This window comes from Gekko japonicus, unplaced genomic scaffold, assembly GCF_001447785.1.
Source record: "Gekko japonicus isolate JY-2015 unplaced genomic scaffold, Gekko_japonicus_V1.1 scaffold1608, whole genome shotgun sequence".
Lineage (NCBI taxonomy): Eukaryota > Metazoa > Chordata > Lepidosauria > Squamata > Gekkonidae > Gekko > Gekko japonicus.
The window spans coordinates 115,483-134,993 of NW_015167098.1; the positions used below are offsets into that span (position 1 = coordinate 115,483).

The 19,511-nt window shown below is 48.5% G+C and overlaps 1 protein-coding gene across 1 annotated transcript in view; it reads right to left on the reverse strand.

Moving 5' to 3' along the window:
- Nucleotides 1-19,511, reverse strand: part of CC2D2A (coiled-coil and C2 domain containing 2A) — a 60,793-nt gene that overhangs the window by 32,532 nt on the left and 8,750 nt on the right. Inside the window, exons 3-8 of the mRNA XM_015412920.1 lie at nt 17,948-18,095; nt 14,831-14,969; nt 12,812-13,015; nt 12,443-12,535; nt 11,316-11,407; nt 930-1,097 (exon numbers count right to left, since the gene is read on the reverse strand). Coding sequence (XP_015268406.1) covers nt 930-1,097; nt 11,316-11,407; nt 12,443-12,535; nt 12,812-13,015; nt 14,831-14,969; nt 17,948-18,095 — 844 coding nt within the window. The remainder of the gene's footprint in view (nt 1-929; nt 1,098-11,315; nt 11,408-12,442; nt 12,536-12,811; nt 13,016-14,830; nt 14,970-17,947; nt 18,096-19,511) is intronic.

Here is a 19,511-nt window from a genome sequence, read left to right on the forward strand (position 1 = left end):
CGAATGAACTAACACTTTTTTATATATTCTAAGACATTTCAACTACAGATAACCTTGAATGGTGTTTGAAGTTATAAGTTAATGAGTTATCTATGTAATAAATATGGATGAGTCACTGCTCACTTCTTCTGAAGAAGTGACTAACATTAAGTGGCTAACATTAAGTGAAAAAGTGACTAACAGACTAACATGGCTACCTATTCTGAATTACAGATGGTATAATTTTCTGTCGATTCAATCAATGTTAACAGTGCAACAGTTGTATTTTAATGAAAGCTTAAAATAGAAGCAGGGATTCTCTAATAATATCACTTATGTACTTTACTCTTAATGAACCTAAACATTATTGGGGTGTGCTTCCAGCCAGGAGTTAAATGATCTGATACGGGAAAGTTAACTAGAGACCAAGGGCTTCTTAAGTGCACCCCTGTGTCTGAATCAGGCCTGACTAGAGCCATTCAGAAAAACACGGAATGCCAGTAAGGTCAGGGAAAGGCCTAGGTGCTCTGCAAACTCTTCTCTATTTAATGCATAAGATCAGATTTTCATTTCTCTTCACTCATTCGCATGAGCTTGGATTCAGTAAACGGGTTCTGTATGTGCCAGACAGTCTCTACCGTGGACGGTGCTTCCTTTTCCACCGGCATTTCTGTTAAATCAACAAGTCTGTAAATGGAAGTGCTGGCACAACAGAAAGAATACTCCGCAGCAGAGACTACATAGCATGCACAGAACTTGTTCATAGGACCCGTGCCGTATTTTTGAGCATGGTGATATAGCAAGAAATATTCTGAATGCCTATTGGAAAAGAGAAACTTATCCACCTGCATCTAAAAAATATGCTACTAAAAAGCGAAAAGAAACAGAAAAAACCCACGGGGACACACACACACACACACACACACACACACACACACACACCACCATACCTGCCTTCGGGCTTTCTTATGGGAATGTCATAAGCTCTAATGATGTTCACCAAGAGGCTGATGTCCCCATCGGAGAGGTTCTGAGCCGTGATTTTTTTCCTCTCTTTTCGTCTGGGCTTCAGGGGCCGCTTAGGCGCCGCCAGTTTAAAAAGACTGAGTCCCAAAATGCTAATTATAAAAGGAGAATTCAAGAGGTTTGCACAGGCTAAGACACGACTTACTGTCACCACAAAACACCAGACACATTCAAGATTTTGAGTGAAATCATACCAAGGGAATACACAGTATATGAGGAAGGAGAAGCACTCGGCATCTAAGTTATGATGATGCTCTACGAAACATGCCTATCTGGATGCATGCATCATAACCAAGCAGGAACCACTCTAGGGAAGGAGCGATCACGCGAGCAGTGACATACCCTTGGCCACCAGAACTTAACAGAAGGCAAAGTGGAACAAAAAGAAAAACACGAGTAAAACACAGATCCAGGAATATGTACAATAATGTTAACCTTCACACAAAACAAGCAAAAAGAAACAATGCAGGCACAAAACAAACTAGCTTAACATCCCCAAACTAAAACACAAACATAAAATGTAACATATGTGTGTGTGTGGGGGGGCATAACTTGATAAAGCCACCATAGAAACCCAGTTGAGAGCTAGAAAAACACCAATAAACTGAGCAAAAGTTGTATCGATGTGGTCTACGCCATGGCAAAGGAAATGTATGCACCATGCACATCTTCTCTACTGAGGTTTAGAAGAAGTCCCAGCATGAAACTAAACACAGCAGAAGGACTGTTAAGCACTGGGAGGAAATTACATGTGGACAAAATCCCACACCTATATGCGCCCCCTTGCCCAGTTAGTCCAGATTTTTGGGCTGGGTTGTCATCAACATGCTGATGACACCCAGCTTTGTTAATGGCAAAGGAAATCCACCTTCTGTTCCTGAAAACCTGGCCGAGGCTTTGGACGCTGTGGCTGGATGGGTGTGGCAGAGACGGCTGAAGTTAAATCCATTGAAGACGGAGGTCCTGTACCTGGGTCGGGGGGGGGGGTTAGATGTGGGCACCAGGCTCCCCACACTGGAAGGGGCGCCTTTGGTGCTGGCCCAGACAGTGAGGAGCCTGGGAGTAATATTGGATGCTTCTCTCTCTACGGAGGCCCAGGTTGCTGCAGTTGCCAGATCTGCCTTTTTCCATCTTAGGCACAGTAGGTTACTGAAGCCCTATCTCTCCCCCAAGACTTAGCTATGGTGACCCATACAATGGTCACTTCCAGGCTTGATTACTGCAACTCGCTCTACACAGGCTTGCCCTTGAGGTTGACCCAGAAATTGCAACTGGTGCAAAATGCGGTGGCATGACCGCTGACGTTGATGCCTGTGTGGGCTCACATTCAGCATGTGTCCCGCCAACTGCACTGGTTGCCAGTTGAGTACCAGATTCGCTTCAAGGTGCTGGTGATGATCTTCAAAGCCTTATATGGCCTGGAAAGAACCTATCTAAGGGAAAGCCTCTTCCTGCATACGCCTCAAAGAGTGCTACACTCTAAAGAGCCTACGGGGAGGGCGGGATAAAAATCTAAATAATAAATAAATAAACACCTTCTGGCGGTCCCTGGCCCGAGGGACGTCTGGCTTGCCTCAACCAGGGCCAGGGCTTTCTCTGCCCTGGCTCCAGCCTAGTGGAACAGGCTCCCCATTGAGATCAGGGTAGGGCTGCCAAGTCGTATTTATCGTTTAGCGGGGGGAGTCCTTCACCTCCCCAGGAGGCTACTTGCGCATGTGCAAAGTGCGCACGCTGCGATTACATCACCCAGAAGTGACGTCATTGCATCGGGCACGTTGGGGGCGGGGCCACAATCATTCGAGGGGAAACCATAGAGTTTTCCCTCAAATGACAGAGTGTCCCCCTGCAACGTGGTCGACGCGATGCCGTCACCTCCGGGTGACATATTCAGGCTGGGCACGTCTCACACTTTGGTGGCGGGGTTCCCCCCGGCAGCCCAATCTGGGCTGGCGGGGAACGGGCCTATTGAGCGGGGGTTTCCCCGCCCCCCGGGGGGACCTGACAACCCTAGATCAGGGCCCTGTGGGATCTTCTTCAATTCCACAGGGCCTGCAAGATGGAGCTGTTCCGCCAGGCCTCTGGCTGAGGCAGTGGGCAGGCACCCATATATGGCCGCCCTGAGGTTCCCGTCACCCACCCAGTAATTGCTGGCCACTACCTCATCTGTACCAATGGGCCAGAATCTATCACAGCCAGCTGATTTTTGTTCTTAAGCTGTAATCACCAATTTTAATGTTTGTATTGTGTTTTCAATTTTACCCACCCACCCCAGCCTGTTCGTGGGATGGGCAGGATATAAATACAAATAATAAATAAATAAATAGATATGTTCAAGGCCGTGGGCATTCCTAAAACAGTTGGCAGGATACCTGCAGGGCTATCTGAGGCACTGCCCCAATGCCTCACACATTTTAACCTTGATAAAAATTTCATTTATTTATTAACTTCAGTTATACCCCAACTTGCTCCCCACAGGGGATCCAAAGTATCTTACAACCAGTGTTCCCTCTAAACTGAGTTAGTGTGAGCTAAAAGGTAAAGGTAAAGGTTCCCTTGCTCGAAAGCCAGTCGAATCTGACTCTAGGGTTGCGGACGGTGCTCATCTCCGTTTCCAAGCCGAAGAGCCAGCGCTGTCCGAAGACGTTTCTGTGGTCATGTGGCCGGCATGACTAAACACCAAGGCGCACGGAACGCTGTTACCTTCCCACCAAAGTGGTACCTATTTATCTACTTGCAATTTCTTGCTTTCGAACTGCTAGGTTGGCAGGAGCTGGAACTAGAGACGGGAGCTCACGCCGTCTTGCGGCACCCGGGTCTCTCAAACTGCTGAACGACTGACCTTCCACAGCCTGCAGTTCAACAGCCACTTGAGCCACCGCAGCTCCATTAGTGTGAGCTAGCTCACAGTTTTTTTAGTCTCCGGCTCACACGTTTTTGTCTTCGCTCAGGAAGGAGGGCTCCAGAGCAAACTAATTTATGCAGCGGCCAAATCGCTCGCTCACAACTTTAGTGCCAGTAGCTCACAGGACTCCACAGCTTAGAGGGAGCACTGCTTACATCATTCTCCTCTCCTCCATTTTATCTTCACAACAGCCCTGTGAGGTAGTTTAGGCTGAGCATGTGTGACTAGGCCAAGGTCACCCAGTAAGCTTCCACAGCAGAGTAGGGATTTGAATCTGGGTCTCCTAAACCCTAGTCCGACACTGTAATCCCTACCCTATAAAAATATCGGTGTGGGGGGGAGTTACACCAATACTTCTTTCCCCAGCTGAATGGATATTCTACACCTGGAGCCTCCTGCAATGTTGAAGAGGCCGTGCTGGACTCTTGAGTTATCCAGATGAACCTTCGTAATGATGTGCGGGCTACCAAAAAGGTGCTCTGGTGATCCACACAGCATCCATCTGGTCCTTGAGTAATCAGATGATTTAGGAATAATGAGCTTCAAAAGCATAGCATGTTTAAAACATTTGGCCACACACTCCCATGGATCCACTTTCATCTTCCCCTCCTCCCTCTGTGGCATCCACTGTACTCAGTTCTTAGATCTTCAGCGCCTTGGAAGAGCATCGCGCCTTTCTGCTCGTCCTCTGCAAAGTACCAGGAATGCTCAGAGCACTATACATGCGCAAGGGAGACCGACTTCCAATAAACAAGAGCCTTTTAGGTGCGCACGTGATCACAAACCCAACATGCTTTTAAAACAAACATCCCACGAAAGTTTCATTAATGCAAGACAGACATTTCGTCAATCGAGCACAGCATGCAACATCACATTTGGAAACAGAATGGGCGTGAATGTCCAACAGATGGTACTGCTTTGGTTCCTACTGGAGAACATTTAAATGTTGCATCTGCAGATGGGATTTTGGCTGCCTCTGCTCCTGGTCCATCAAGAAACGATTCTCTATTTTGTTCAGTTAATCAGGGTTAGTGACTCACCTCCTTACAGGCAACTTGTTTCCCCCACCCCCCTTCAGGGATCGTCCCAAATGCATCTTCCCGCCCCCACCTCATCTAGTCTTTGGAGTCCCTTTAAGTGGGTGGCCGCATCCCCACAGGGCTTTTCATTCCTCCTCCAGCTGCCCCCAAACTGCCCACCCACGTTTGACTCCCCACTCTTGCTTGGCCCTGGGAAAGTTTTTATGCTTCTTAACAGGGCTATTTTGGGGCAGGAACGCACAGGAACGGAGTTCCGGCTGGCTTCAGAGTTGGCCACGCCCACCACAGCCAAAACCTCTGCGTGCGTGGCTACAGAGGGAAGGCCTGGAGAGCGACACCCCCACCCCGTGACTCAGAGGCGGGCGGGCCTGGAGAGCGACACCCCTGTAATGTATTGAAATGATTTCATGAATCACCTCATAGGACTCCCATGTTAAGCTTCGAGCCAGACCAGGGCTCCTCTGAGCGAACTTCCTATTGGTCGCTTCGTAACAGCGACCAATCAGAACGATACCATTCCCTAGGAGGGAAAGACTCCCATTGGTCTTTATTCTAGCAATCTCATTGGTTGTTATTTGTAAATAGGCGTGGCTACATTAGCCCGGTTATGTTTAAAAGGAGCATAAGCTCCCACTGTTTTCTGTTCTGGTTTCTTACTGAGTTGAGTGCTTGTTCGTTACTTCTAAATAAAGCTGAATCACTTGCTGAATCACTCTACGGGTCCTTTGTTAGCGCGATCTAACAATTGGCGACGAAGGTGGGATGTTAGAGCAGGTAGGCAGCCCTGCGGACATCCACACTTCGGACTCGGAAGAAAGCGAGCAGAGCACAGCAGCCGATCCGGCGGAGGCGCCACCAGCTCCGGTGCCCAAGTCTCCCACGATGGCTGGAAGCCAGAAGTTCGAGTGCTTCGAACCCTCCTCAGAAGACTGGGACTCCTACCTGTCCAGGTTCGAGTTCCATCTGGAGACCCACGACATCACCGATGAGGCGAAGAAACGAGCATGCCTCCTGAGTTCCTGCGGGAAGGGGACCTTCGACATAGCCAGGTCGTTGGTGGCCCCAACTGATATAAAGACTGTCACCTACGCTGACATCACGGAGAAGCTTAAGGCTCACTATTCTCCACAACCGTCGGAGATCGCCTGCCGGCACGCTTTTTACAAGCGGAACCAGGCCGGAGGCGAGACCATCGCAGATTTCGTGGCGGCCCTTCGCAAAGCCGCACGGCCATGTAATTTCCACAACGTGGAGGAAGCCCTCAGAGACCGTCTCGTCTGCGGTCTCAAAGATGAAAGGCTGCAACAGAGGCTGTTCGCCCGCACCACCCTGACCTGGGCAGTGGCCTACGAAGAGGCCGTGGCCGCGGAAGCAGCGGAGAAGTCCACGAAGGAGGTCCGCCAGCGGGTGGCAGAGCCCAGTATACACGCTCAACGAGACAGCGAGGGCGAAGACGCGGATGATGACGTCAACGCGGTTCGAGGCAAGCGGACCCCAGCGAAGACTACCAACGTCAAGCCTTGCTCCGGTTGTGGCGGGAAACACCAGCGCGACTCCTGTTGGGCTCGTGATGTCGACTGCAGAGCGTGTGGGCGGCGTGGTCATCTGGCCAGAGTCTGCAGATCAGCAAAGAAGGATCCCTCAACTAACAACCGGTCAGCGCAGAGGGGCACTCCAGTCAGCACCCAAGGCAAGACCCGTTCCTCAGCATCGGAAGCAAGCTGCCAGTTGACGGCGACCTTGTCGAGCGCATCGGCCGTAAATCGCACCAGCAGCCAGGGCAAGATCACCGTGACTCCACTCCTCGACGGCCGACCCTGTACAATGGAGGTGGACTCAGGATCGTCCGTGACGGTGATTTCTGCCGCGTCCTGGCGCCAGTTGTTCCCGAACCGAAGCCGGCGGCGGCTCCAGCCTGCGGGAACCAGAGTGTCCGACTTCCAGGGCAACCGAATTCCCTTGGCCGGACGGGACTCTGTTACTGTTGAGTATAAGGGGAAATGTGTTAAACTGTCATTCCTGATTGCAGAGGGAGACCGGGTTAACCTGCTAGGGTTAGATTGGTTTGAGCCATTGGGCATTGGTATTTCTGGGATTAACAGGATGTCTGAAAATAAATGGGGCATGCTGTACGACCTGTTCCCTGATGTATTTGCCGAAGGGTTGGGGAGGTACAAGGGCCCCCCGGTTGCGTTTGACTTAGATCCGTCAGTCAAACCTATTAGGTTGAAGTATCGGAAAGTACCTGTGTCTCTCAAACATAAGGTGGAAAAAGAGATTGACAAACTAGTTGAGCAAGGGGTTTTAGAGCCAGTACCATACAGCAAATGGGAGACCCCGATCGTAACCCCTGTCAAATCAGATGGGTCCATACGACTATGCGCCGATTACAAATGTACGATTAACAAGGCGCTGCAGCAACATTCGTACCCGGTCCCGGTAATAAGCCACATTTTGGCTTCCCTGGGGGGTGGCAAGATTTTCGCCAAATTTGACCTGGCCCAGGCATACCAGCAGTTGCCTGTCACCCCGGAGGCTGCCGAGGCCCAAACAATTGTAACCCACCAAGGGGCTTTTAAAGTGAACAGGCTGCAATTCGGGGTCAACGTAGCACCTGGGATTTTTCAGGGCCTCATGGAACGTCTACTAAGGGGGGTACCTGGCACAGTGCCCTATTTTGACGACGTGCTGATTGCGGGCGGGTCTGAACAGGAACTACTGGACCGGGTTAAAGAGGTCCTCAGGCGTTTTCAAAATGCCGGTCTCAGAGTTAAGCGCTCAAAATGCACGCTCGGGGTGGAAAGTGTGGACTTCCTGGGGTTTCGCATTGACGCAGAGGGAGTCCACCCCACGGATGAGAAGGTATCTGCAATCCAAAACGCCCCCAGGCCGGTGAGTAAGAAGGAGCTCCAATCCTTTTTAGGACTCCTGAATTTTTATCATGCGTTTTTACCGCATAAGGCATCAGTGGCGGCCCCTTTGCACGCGCTTTTGCACAAGGAGGCAAAATGGAAGTGGGGGCAGGCCGAGGAAAAGGCTTTTGTGGGAGTCAAGGAGCTGCTGACATCTAATGCCGTACTCACGCATTATGATGAACACAAGCTCCTGGTGTTAGCTGCTGACGCTTCACCTTTTGGAGTAGGCGCAGTTTTAAGCCATCTGATGCCTGATGGGAGCGAAGCGCCTATCGCTTTTTATTCTAGATCACTATCTGCGGCAGAGCGGAACTATGCCCAGATAGACAAGGAGGGTCTGGCGTTGGTAGCGGCTGTCAAAAAGTTCCATGATTTTATTTTTGGCAGACGATTTTTGCTGGTCACTGACCACAAGCCGCTACTGGGGATTTTTGCGCCCGATAAGCAATTGCCAAACATCATGTCCCCACGCATGCTTAGATGGGCGATATTTTTGCAGGCTTATGATTTTGACTTAGAGCACCGGCCTGGGAAAGCGATTGGGCATGCGGATGCCCTCAGCCGGTGCCCGGTGCCGGACATTGGCGCAGACCCTGCCCCCGCCTGTGAGGTCTTGGCAATTGAGGAGCTTCCTCGACCCCCGGTATCATCCAGGGACATTGCAGCACACACGGCCAAGGATAGCGTGCTGTCCCGAGTATTAAACTGGGTTTGGAGGGGGTGGCCGGTTGGAAGCGTTGAACCGGAGTTCGGCCCTTACAAAAGCCGTCAAAATGAACTATCCATTTCTAAGGGCTGTGTATTATGGGGGAACAGGGTGGTGGTTCCTGACAAACTCAGGACGAGAGTGTTAGAGTCGCTGCACGAGGGTCACCCCGGTATGGTACACACCAAAGCGTTGGCCAGAGGGTATGTCTGGTGGCCGGGGCTGGACAAAGAGATCGAAGAATGGGTACGAGGGTGTCCCAAATGCCAGCAAGTCAGACCCGATCCCCCACAAGCTACACCCCAAGGCTGGGAGTCATCTGGTAAACCCTGGGCCAGATTGCATATAGATTTTGCTGGCCCTCTCCAAGGGCAAATGTTCCTAATTGTGGTGGACGCTATGTCCAAATGGCTGGAGGTCGTGCATATGAAATCGACCACATCACTTGCTGTGATCCATGCGCTCCGCCGACTTTTTGCCACCCACGGGTTGCCTGACGTCATCGTCAGTGACAACGGGCCTCAATTTGTGTCTGAGGAATTTAGGCTCTTCCTCACGAGTAATGGCATACGCCAAATGACTTCGGCCCCTTTCCATCCGGCATCTAATGGCCAAGCCGAACGGATGGTCAGGACGGCCAAAGAGGCCCTGGGTAAAATGGACGAAGGGGACTGGAGCCAGAGGCTGGGCTCCTTTCTTTTGCTGCAGCACACCACCCCCTGTAGTGCTACAGGCCGTAGTCCGGCCGAATTGTTAATGGGGCGGAGACTCACGACCCGTTTGAACCGAATGCACCCAGACCTCACTGAAGAGCAATCCGAGCGTACCACGGCGCAACCGAAGGTGCGCATGTTTGAAAAAGGGGACAAGGTTTTCGCACGAAATTATGCAAACGGGCACTTATGGCTTCCTGGGGTTATATCCGACTCTGTGGGTACTCGAATGTATGTGGTGCAGTTAGCTGACGGTCGAATATGGCGGCGCCACATAGATCAGTTAAGGAGACGTTGGGCTAGGGACAGCGCTGACTCTCCGACGGCTGAATCCCCTGATGTCGAGTGGACACCCCCAGAGCAGGCGGTGAGTACCGAAAGGCCCGGTACTGTCCCCGAGTCAGGGCAGAACCCTGTGTGCGGGGCTGAAATCCCAGTCGAGTCTGTGCCTGATCCAGGCTGTAGTGAACCCCACTCTGACCCACAACCTTGTCTGCCCGTGGTGCCTGCACCGCTCCGCAGGTCCCAGCGTTCGCGGCAAATGCCGACTTATCTGAAGGACTATGAGTGTAAATACTGTTGGAATACCTGATGTACAAAGGTTGATTGCATGTATGTAAATAATAAAACAATTGGGATGATGGCTTAACTTAGGGGGGAGGAATTGTAATGTATTGAAATGATTTCATGAATCACCTCATAGGACTCCCATGTTAAGCTTCGAGCCAGACCAGGGCTCCTCTGAGCGAACTTCCTATTGGTCGCTTCGTAACAGCGACCAATCAGAACGATACCATTCCCTAGGAGGGAAAGACTCCCATTGGTCTTTATTCTAGCAATCTCATTGGTTGTTATTTGTAAATAGGCGTGGCTACATTAGCCCGGTTATGTTTAAAAGGAGCATAAGCTCCCACTGTTTTCTGTTCTGGTTTCTTACTGAGTTGAGTGCTTGTTCGTTACTTCTAAATAAAGCTGAATCACTTGCTGAATCACTCTACGGGTCCTTTGTTAGCGCGATCTAACAACCCCCCCTCCCCGTGCCTTCCCAGGCCTGTCCAAGGGCCAGCTTGCCCAGGCAAGCCAATGGAAGGCATGGGGTGTGGCCTAATAGGTTACTGAGCTGTGGTGTTGGGGTGTGGCCTAATACGCTAATGAGTTTCTGCTGTTGGGTGTGTGTGGCCTATTATGCTAATGAGTTCCTGCTGGGCTTTTTCTACAAAAAAAAGCCCTGCTTCTTAAGGACATAAGTCAGGAGAACAAAGTCTGAGTCCCGTGGGAGCACCTTTGAGACCAACCAAGTTTAATTCAAAGTATAAGCTTTTGTTTGCAGGCACCCTTCTTCAGATCGAGTCTCTGATGCAGCATCTTCAGTACTCTATCTGAAGGGGAGAGTGCCTTACACGTGAAAGTTCGTACCACGAATAAAACTTCGTTGGCCTGAAAGGTGCCCCATATTTTGTTCTGCTGCTTCAGACCAACATGGCGACCCACCTGGATCTATACGTCAGGATGTCTGTGTGGATGTCTCCACGGAGTTGTTGGCCTCCAGGCGGGGGCTGGAGTTCTCCAGGAATGACAACCGGTCTCCAGACTGGAGGGCAACGCGGCACCTCCGGAGGGTGGATCCTCGATGGCGTCACGTCCCTGCTGAGGTCCCTCCCCGACCTCTGCCCTCCCCAGGCTCCGCCCACAAATCTCCAGGAATTTTCCACGCTGGAGTTGGCTCTGACAGGTCACCTTCACCTCGCATTTGCTTCCAGTGGGCAAGTGAGTATGCATGGCCGCAAAGGCAAAGCCAATGAATCGCTCACTCTAAGCTTTCTTTGATGCTATTGAATTTAAGTTACTTTAAAACACACCACGTATTTCCGTAATAGCCAAGTATTATTTGTTTGCAGAACTGTTTGCAATAACCGCCCAAATCCTGTGCTTTAAAACAATAAAACAGTTGGTGAAAATTAAAAGGCAAAAACCATGAGTGATTTTAAGCAGGTCACTATGACTTAGATCTAGGTTTCCATTCTTCTTTCTTACCCAAGACTCAGGATTTCTTCTTCACTGACCATATCAGAAAGAAGAAAATGGTGCCTTGCGATCAGGAACCGGTTTATTACAGACTCCCTCACCTGAAAAAAGGAAAACAGTCCCTCTGAATCTAAAATCGCTGCATCCACTTGCAAGCCACTGTATCAGGCAGCTGCCCTGGATCTACATTTAGTTTTCCAGGCCCCAAAAACTGTTTTTATAATGGGAAGTGAACACCTTGTTTTTCAAGCGCCTCAAGAACTGCACTACAGAGATTTGTTTTACAGAATTCTACTTTGCCCTTTTTGTCCTCAGCAATAGGTTATGCAAAGCCCCAGAGTTCTTCGAGGTTAATATCCCCCATAATTAATCCAGTAATTTCAGGTACAGATACAGTAGCTAATTCTCCCCCTTGGATAGGGCTGCCAAGTGGGGGCGGGTGGCGGGTAACCCCCCACTTTGGAGGCCCGATTTCCGCTGCTGTGGAATCGGGCCCTGGGGGGAACTCCGCCCCCCAAAGCGCAGCGTGACTGCATCACCAGAGATGACGCAACCACGTCAATCACGTTGGGGGCGTGGCCCTCTGACAATCGGGGCCACGCCCCCAACGTGATCGACATCGCACGTCACTTCCGGGATGTTCTGGTGGCACGCGCGCGCGAGCGCATCAGAGGAAAGCTCCCGGAGTCCAGCGACGATCCCCCGCCGGTAAGAAGATTCGACTTGGCAACCCAACCCTTGGAGGAGAACCAGTTCCACATATCCACTCAAGTTACCCAGGAAATTTCATCCTCTGAGCACATCAGAGAACTTTATCCAGACCCTCTTTCACCAGGAGCACTAACATCTATTGTTTCTGCCCCTAGCCAAATGGCCATGAAGACTGATTTTTTTAGACTGAATGAGATAAGAACCACTTCCGAGCTGAAAACTAGCAGGGTGTGAAAGGGTTAAGCAGACCCTCAAACTGACTCCCATCGCAACCTCCAGGGCTGCTTTTCAGTTTAAAAAAACAAACAAACAGAATCAAGGCTGATGCTTTGCCCATCTTTTGCCATGGTCTGGGGTTTGGCCCTTTGCACTATCAAAATACAGGGCTGGCCGTCACAAGACAGATACTTTGATGTCTTTCTCACCTTCTGGAGGTACTTGGCAACTACGGCTCTGTGTGCGTCCAGGTGGTCCTTGGTGTCAATGACATCCCTCTCCTGTAGCCTTTTCTCAAAGTCCTAAATGGGAAAATGCCCAAATATATATGTGCAGTTCAAATGCCGTCTCTCACATCTGGTGCCTTCAGGCAGAGCAACAATTTAGACAAGGTACAGATGCTTTTTGTCCCATTCCCCCCCCCCAATTGTTTATCATAACCTGACAGTCCTTTTCGAGCTTTTCGAGCAGGGGCTTTTTAAATCGCAGTGAAGTTGTCTCATAACCGAATATCCAAACAAAAAGAAAACAAGCATTACACTGAATGATATAATGGCAAAATTTAAGTTATTTCTTACCTGAAAGATTCTTTCACTAATTTCTCTTTCCAGTAATGGGACATGTTTATAATTTCGAAACTCAGCCACCTCTCCATTTCTGAGCTGAAGAAGTCGAAATCTCTTGGACCGGTTAAATTCATCGTCAGAAGCAAAATTAAATTCCTGCTGTAATTGTTCCAGCCTGAAGAAATCAGGAACAGAAGCATCTCCACTGGTGGTAACCTGAAGGATACATGCAAGTTTACAGGAAACTGTGGTGGAGTGATTTGATTTTAATGGTTCTCAGTGTCCTAGTCCTAAGGACATCAGAAGAGCCCTTCTGGATCAGGCGAGTGGTCCATCTAGGCCAGCATCCAGTCCCACATAGTGGCCAACCAGTTCCTCTGGAGAACTGACAACAACAGGGCATAGAGGCCGAGGCCTTCCCCTGCTTTACTGCCTATGAATATGGAGGTTTCCTTCAGTCACCATGGCTAATAACCTCTAGGGATCGGCAACGTGTACACCCTCATTTTCCAGCCCAGAGGGGCAAGGGGGATGTTGTAAAGGATTAGGTAAAGGTTTCCCTTGCTCGAAAGCCAGTCGAATCCGACTCTAGGCATGCGGTGCTCATCTCCATTTCCAAGCCGAAGAGCCAGCACTGTCCGAAGACACTTCCGTGGTCATGTGGTTGGCAAGACTAGACACTGAGGCGCACGGAATGCTGTTACCTCCCCACTGCAGCAGCGGTTCCTATTTATCTACGGCTTGCCCGAGGTCATCCAGCAGCTGCAAGTGGGGAGGAGTGGGGAATCAGACCCGGTTCTCCCAGATTAGAGTCCGCGCTCCTAACCACAACACCAAACTGGCTCCCATGGGGTTATTCCCACTGGCTCTTTAGAAACCAACAGGGTGCCTTTTGCTGCACCCCAAAAAGGTATGGGATCCAACCACCACAGGTGTGATGAATTCCTGGAATTGATCACTCGCCCTTCAGAGCTCTGGGCCTCCCAAAAAAGCGGCTCCTGTGCCACATACCTGAGGGGGGAAATTGGCAGAAATTATTCTGCCTTGTCTTGTCTTGCATGAGGTCTTCGGCGAGCTGAGAAAAAGCTCAAGCAATCGTGTGTGGGGGTTTTTCCTTTGGCAGCCCCCACCATAGCGTCCCTCACTGTGCCAAAGGGCCCTCGGACTGTCTGGAGCAGCTGAGGGGAGGGGAGGGGGAAAGGGAAGAGAGTCTGCCGAGGTGTGAACTCAGCTCACAGGTCAGTGGATCAAACCCGCTGACAATGTTTTCCTTGGCCCAGTTAAGACGTGTTCGAGCAAAATGCCTTGATGCATTAATGAGCCAATAAGCAAAATGAAAAGGTACAAACCACAACAAGAAGAGGTTGGATTTATAGCCCGCCCTTCACTACCCAAAGAAGTTTCAGAGCGGCTTACAAGCTCCTTTCCCTTCTCCTCCCCACCACAGACACCCTGTGAGGTGGGTGGGGCTGAGAGAGCTCTGACAGAAACTGCTTTTTTTCGAGAACAGCTCTGACAGAACTATGGCTTGCCCAAGGTCATCCAGCAGTTGCAAGCAAAGGAGTGGGGAATCAAACCCAGTTCTCCCAGATTAGAGTCCATGCACTTTAACCACTATACCAAACTGGCATTTAACCACTACACCAAACAAGGTAGCATCCAAGGGGCATCCATCAGATGTGCAAAGATGTGCACGTTCATCCAGTTATAGAGAAGTGCCATGGCTCTGCTCTCACTGGGCAGAAAATTCACTTCTGCTGTCCTCTTTGAAAAATTTAGAACCTAGAAATACTTGGCAGACTTAAAGCTTCGGTGTAGGGTTGCCACCTTCCAGGCAGAGCCTGGAGTTCTCCCAAAGCGACAGCCAATCTCCCTGCAGGAAACAGGAGCTTTAGTGGGTGGACTCTCTGGCACCACATCCCCATGGGGTTTCCTCCTCTCCCCAGACTCTGCCCCCAAATCTCCAGGGATGCCTCAAGCTGGACAGCTGGCGACCCGCCTTTAGTGCCAACTTTGCCAGAACCGCCTTACCATTATCAGGTGCATCAGGGCTGCATTGCTCGGGTTGTTTGGGTCCAGCTTGGTCTCTGCGGCCCACTTGGCCAGTTTCCTCATGTCTGTTAGTCCTGACGTGCCAATGGATGCAATGGCATCGATATTTTTCACAGCACTGGAAGAACGGTTACGAGTGGAAACAAAAAGCACACAATTAGAGAAACCTGGAGCTGCGGTGGCTGAGATGCTGAACTGCAGCCTGGAAGGTTTGTAATTAACAGTTTGAGCCCCAAGTGCCGCATGATGGCGTGAGCTCCCATCTCTGGTTCCAGCTCCTGCCAGCCGAGCAGTTCGAAAGCAAGAAATTGCAAGTAGATAAATAGGCACCGCTTCAGTGGGAAGGTAACAGCGTTCCGTGCGCCTTGGCATTTAGTCATGCCGGCCACATGATCACAGAAACGTCTTTGGACAGCGCTGGCTCTTCGGCTTGGAAACAGAGATGAGCACCGCAACCCTAGAGTCGGATTCAAGTGGCTTTCGAGCAAGGGAAAACTTTACCTTTACCTGGAGAAACCTGCCAATCCACATAGAGGCCCCTGTCCTGTCAGAATGCTGGATTACCTGAATTGTTGACACTGGCCCGTTGTGTCATCAGGGGAATGTCTCCCTTTTTTGCCTTTTTTTGTGTCTTCTGCTGTTTCCCTTGTGTTGATCCTAACCATGTATAACAGATTCAGGTGGGTCGCCATGTTGGTCTGAGGCAACAGAGCAAAGTTTGAGTCCAGTGGGGGCACCTTGAAAACCCACAAAGCTGGGCATAAGCTTTCATGTGCATGCCCACTTAATCAGATACACTGAAACAGTTTTCTTCAAGCCTTACATATGGGGGGGGCAGTCGCTTATGTCCAGAATTGAACTTTGTTGGTCTTGGAGATGCCACTGGACTCAGTCTTAGTTCTCACAAATGTTTATTAACTCTTGTATTTGTATGCTAACTTGCTGCCATTCACAGGTCTTTGTTGTTGTTCAGTCGCACAGTCGAGTCCGACTCTTTGCGACCCCATGGACCAGATCACACCAGGCCCTCCTGTCTTCCGTCGTGCTCCGGAGTTTGCTCAATTTCATGTCCATTGCATCGATAACACTGTCTAACCACCTCGTCCTTTGGCATCCCCTTCTTTTCCCTTCAGTCTTTCCGAGCATCAGGGTCTTCTCCAGGGAGTGCTCCCTTCTCATTGGGTGGCCAGAGTATTTGAGCTTCAGTTTCAGGATCTGGCCTTCCAGGGAACAGTCAGGGTTGAGTTCTTCTAGGATTGACTGATTTGATCTCCTTGCAGTCCGAGGGACTCTCAAGAGTCTTCTCCAGCACCACACTCACAGCACTCACAGGTCTTACCAACTGCTTTGATTCAATCTCAGCTATAACCACCCATTTACTTCTGCATCTTGACTCTAACTAGCCCTTCCTGGCGACTAACTCCCCCACCCTCTTTCTACCTATATGCAAGGCTTGAGGGAAACTGTGTGCATGCACACAGAGACTCATACCCAGAAGTAAACTCTGTTGGTGTTAAAGGTGCCACTGGACTCAACCTATGTTTAACAGAACAAAGTGCGAGTCCAGTGGCACCTTTAAGACCAACAAAGTTTTATTTAAGACGTAAGCTTTCGTGTGCAAGCACACTTCCTCGGACACATTTCAATTGCACATGAAAGTCTCTACCCAGAATTGAACTTTGTTGGTCTTAAAGGTGCCCGACTGGACTCAAACTTGGTTCTGCTGCTTCGGACCAACACAGTGACACACCTGCATCTACGTTTAACAGAATTAGTATTCAACACTTCTCATCCTCAGGGAACACTTTTCTCCTTTCATTTGTCTGCTAAGGAAGTCCTGTGAGCTGCCGTGGATTCTGGGACACACAAACACAAACAAAACCCTGAATGGAGGGTGTGTGTGTCACATAACGTAACAGGGTTTTTCGCATATGGTAAAGCAACTCAGAAAGGTTTACCAGAGCCAGAAACGTTTGTATTCCGAGGGACTGTAGGTGACTGAACGACCCGCCAACAGAAGATCCCCGATACTGTTGCAACCGGAGAGGCTAGCCTACTTGAGTGAACCTAGATTGAGTCAGGGCGTCCCCTTTGTGTCCCCCATGTGACCGGGGGGGGGGGGGGGGGGGCACTCATGTCAACATGGTATTTGGGCAACTGTATATAATGGTGTAATTTTATTATATTACGGTCCATGACCAGATCCAGTTAAAAAACAAACATTATTCAGATATTCAAATATACAAATTAAGGACTCCGAATAAAATAGAGGAATAGAAGATTTTACAATAAGTAAACAGATTTATATTATATTAAAAGGAGAAAAATAGATTGTAAAATACATAAAATAGCATAATGTTACAATTTTTAAGATTTAAACCAACAGATTTAAGAGGAACAAGGGCTGTGATCACCTAAAGGAAACTAAGGCTCAAAGGGGCAAGACTGAAAATTTACTGCACACTTTAATTGCCTGAGTGCAAAATCTAGCAGCTTAGTGATAACTGAAATTTCATCTGTTAGTAACTTATCTAAACATGTCTTCTCTTCCTCTACCACAGAACTGTCTACAAGGGAGAAAATGGTCTTATCTCGAATCTGTTTATAGAGTTCTCGAAAGAGCTCTCTCAGCCCCACCTACCTCACTGGGAGGGGAAGGAGATTGTAAGCTGCTCTGAGACTCCGAGTGAAGGGCAGGGTATAAATCCAATCTCCTCCTCCTCCTCCTCTACTCTTCAGCCATTTAATGGACCTGCGTGTTTCATTTGGCCTCAAAGAGATGTTTGATCAATGACTGGTTTTTATATTTTCAACTAGAGGTTGCTGTTGTCCTTCCAAACTGGAAGGCCGAAGGTCAGCCTGACCCCAGCCCTGCACAGGAGCCCTTTAGCCAATCAAACATGCCTTGCACTTTACACAGGAGGCATAGGAGAGGCATTTATCTATACTACTAATAGATCATTTTGTAAATGTTTTCTGTAAGCAAGGTAGACACAGAAAAGGAAGAGCCACGAGTAAACAAAGGGGTCCATTGGTCTCATTATTAGCACCACAACAGGCTAAAATGTTTCTTAAAAACTTGTTGACATTCATTACCTGGAGAACCCAGCATTTCTCTGTGATACTGGAGGAATTAAGGGCACTCCATTTTCTCCAACTGCCCAGGAAACACTGCAAGATACTTTACCAGATGTCATTAGAGTCACTTTGTTGCTACCATCAGCTTCAAATGAGAATGGTACACCTGTAGGAAGAGACCACAAGCGCTGCATAAATGAAGCCATGGTTCTGTGTAATGGAACAGAACTGCAGCAGAGACTGAGTCCCACGGATGATTCTTCTTTTTGCTGACAGAAGGGAGGGTGCTTTTTTTTTTTTTAGGTCAAAAGACTTTTTATTTTCCATTAATATCACATTTTACATCTTTTTGTCAGTTGGTTAAATATTCCCTTTTCCCTCCCTCCCCCAAAAGGCTTCCCGCAATGCACTTCCCTCATGTCCCACATAGATAAACTCAGGATAACATCAAGTACTTAATATTGTTCTAAACATAGTAAATTTTGTCTCACGTCCCAGTTCTTTTCTAAATATATCTTAAAGTCTTTCCATTCTTCGAAAAATTCTTGGTCTTCTTTGTTGTTCAATTTTGTAGTTATTTTGTCCATCTCAGCCATGAACAGAACTTTTTGTATCCATTCTCCCAGGTCTGGTATTTTTTCTTGCTTCCAATATTGAGCATATATCATTCTTGCCGTTGTTATCAAATACCAGAACAATGTCTTTTTTGTTACATTCAGTTCTTCCATTTTTAAACCTAAGAGCAGAATTTCAGGCGTTTTCTTAAAAGAACATTTTAGAATCTTTTGCATTTCACTGTGGACCTTTGTCCAAAAGTCCCTAGCTTTATCACATGTCCACCACATGTGATAAAATGAGCCTTCATGTTTTTTACATTTCCAACATTTGCTAGACATATTCTGGTTCATATTTGCTATTTTCTTAGGTGTCATATACCATCTATACATCATTTTGTAACAATTTTCTTTTACATTAGTACATACAGATAGCTTCATAGAATTTTTCCACAAATATTCCCATGTTTCTATGGTTACTTCCTTATTCATATTAACTGCCCATTTTATCATTTGCTCTTTTACAGATTCATCCTCCGTAAACCATTTCAACAGTATTTTATACATATTAGAAACCATTTTCCTCCCCCCACTTTCCCAAACAGTTTCTATTTCGTTTCTATCTTCTCTAAAACCATAGTTCTTCTTATCCATTTTAAAAACATCATAAATCTGCATATATTTCAACCATTCGTAAAAATATTGAATTTCATCCTGCCCTTTCATTATCCATTCTGTTCCTTGCTTCGTAATTAAGTCCCTATAAGGCAACCACTCCTTGCCTTGCTGTCTTGAATATGGTGTCAAAACTTCTGTTGGTACAATCCATAGTGGTCTCGCATCTCGAAAATATCTTCTGTATCTTGTCCATGTCGCAAATAAAGCACGTCTCACCACATGATGTCTGAAAAAACTATCCATTTTTGTCTTCTCATACCATAAGTATGCATGCCAACCAAACCTACAATCATGACCTTCTAATGCCAGCAGTTTTTTATTGTCCAATTTTACCCATTGTTCCATCCAAG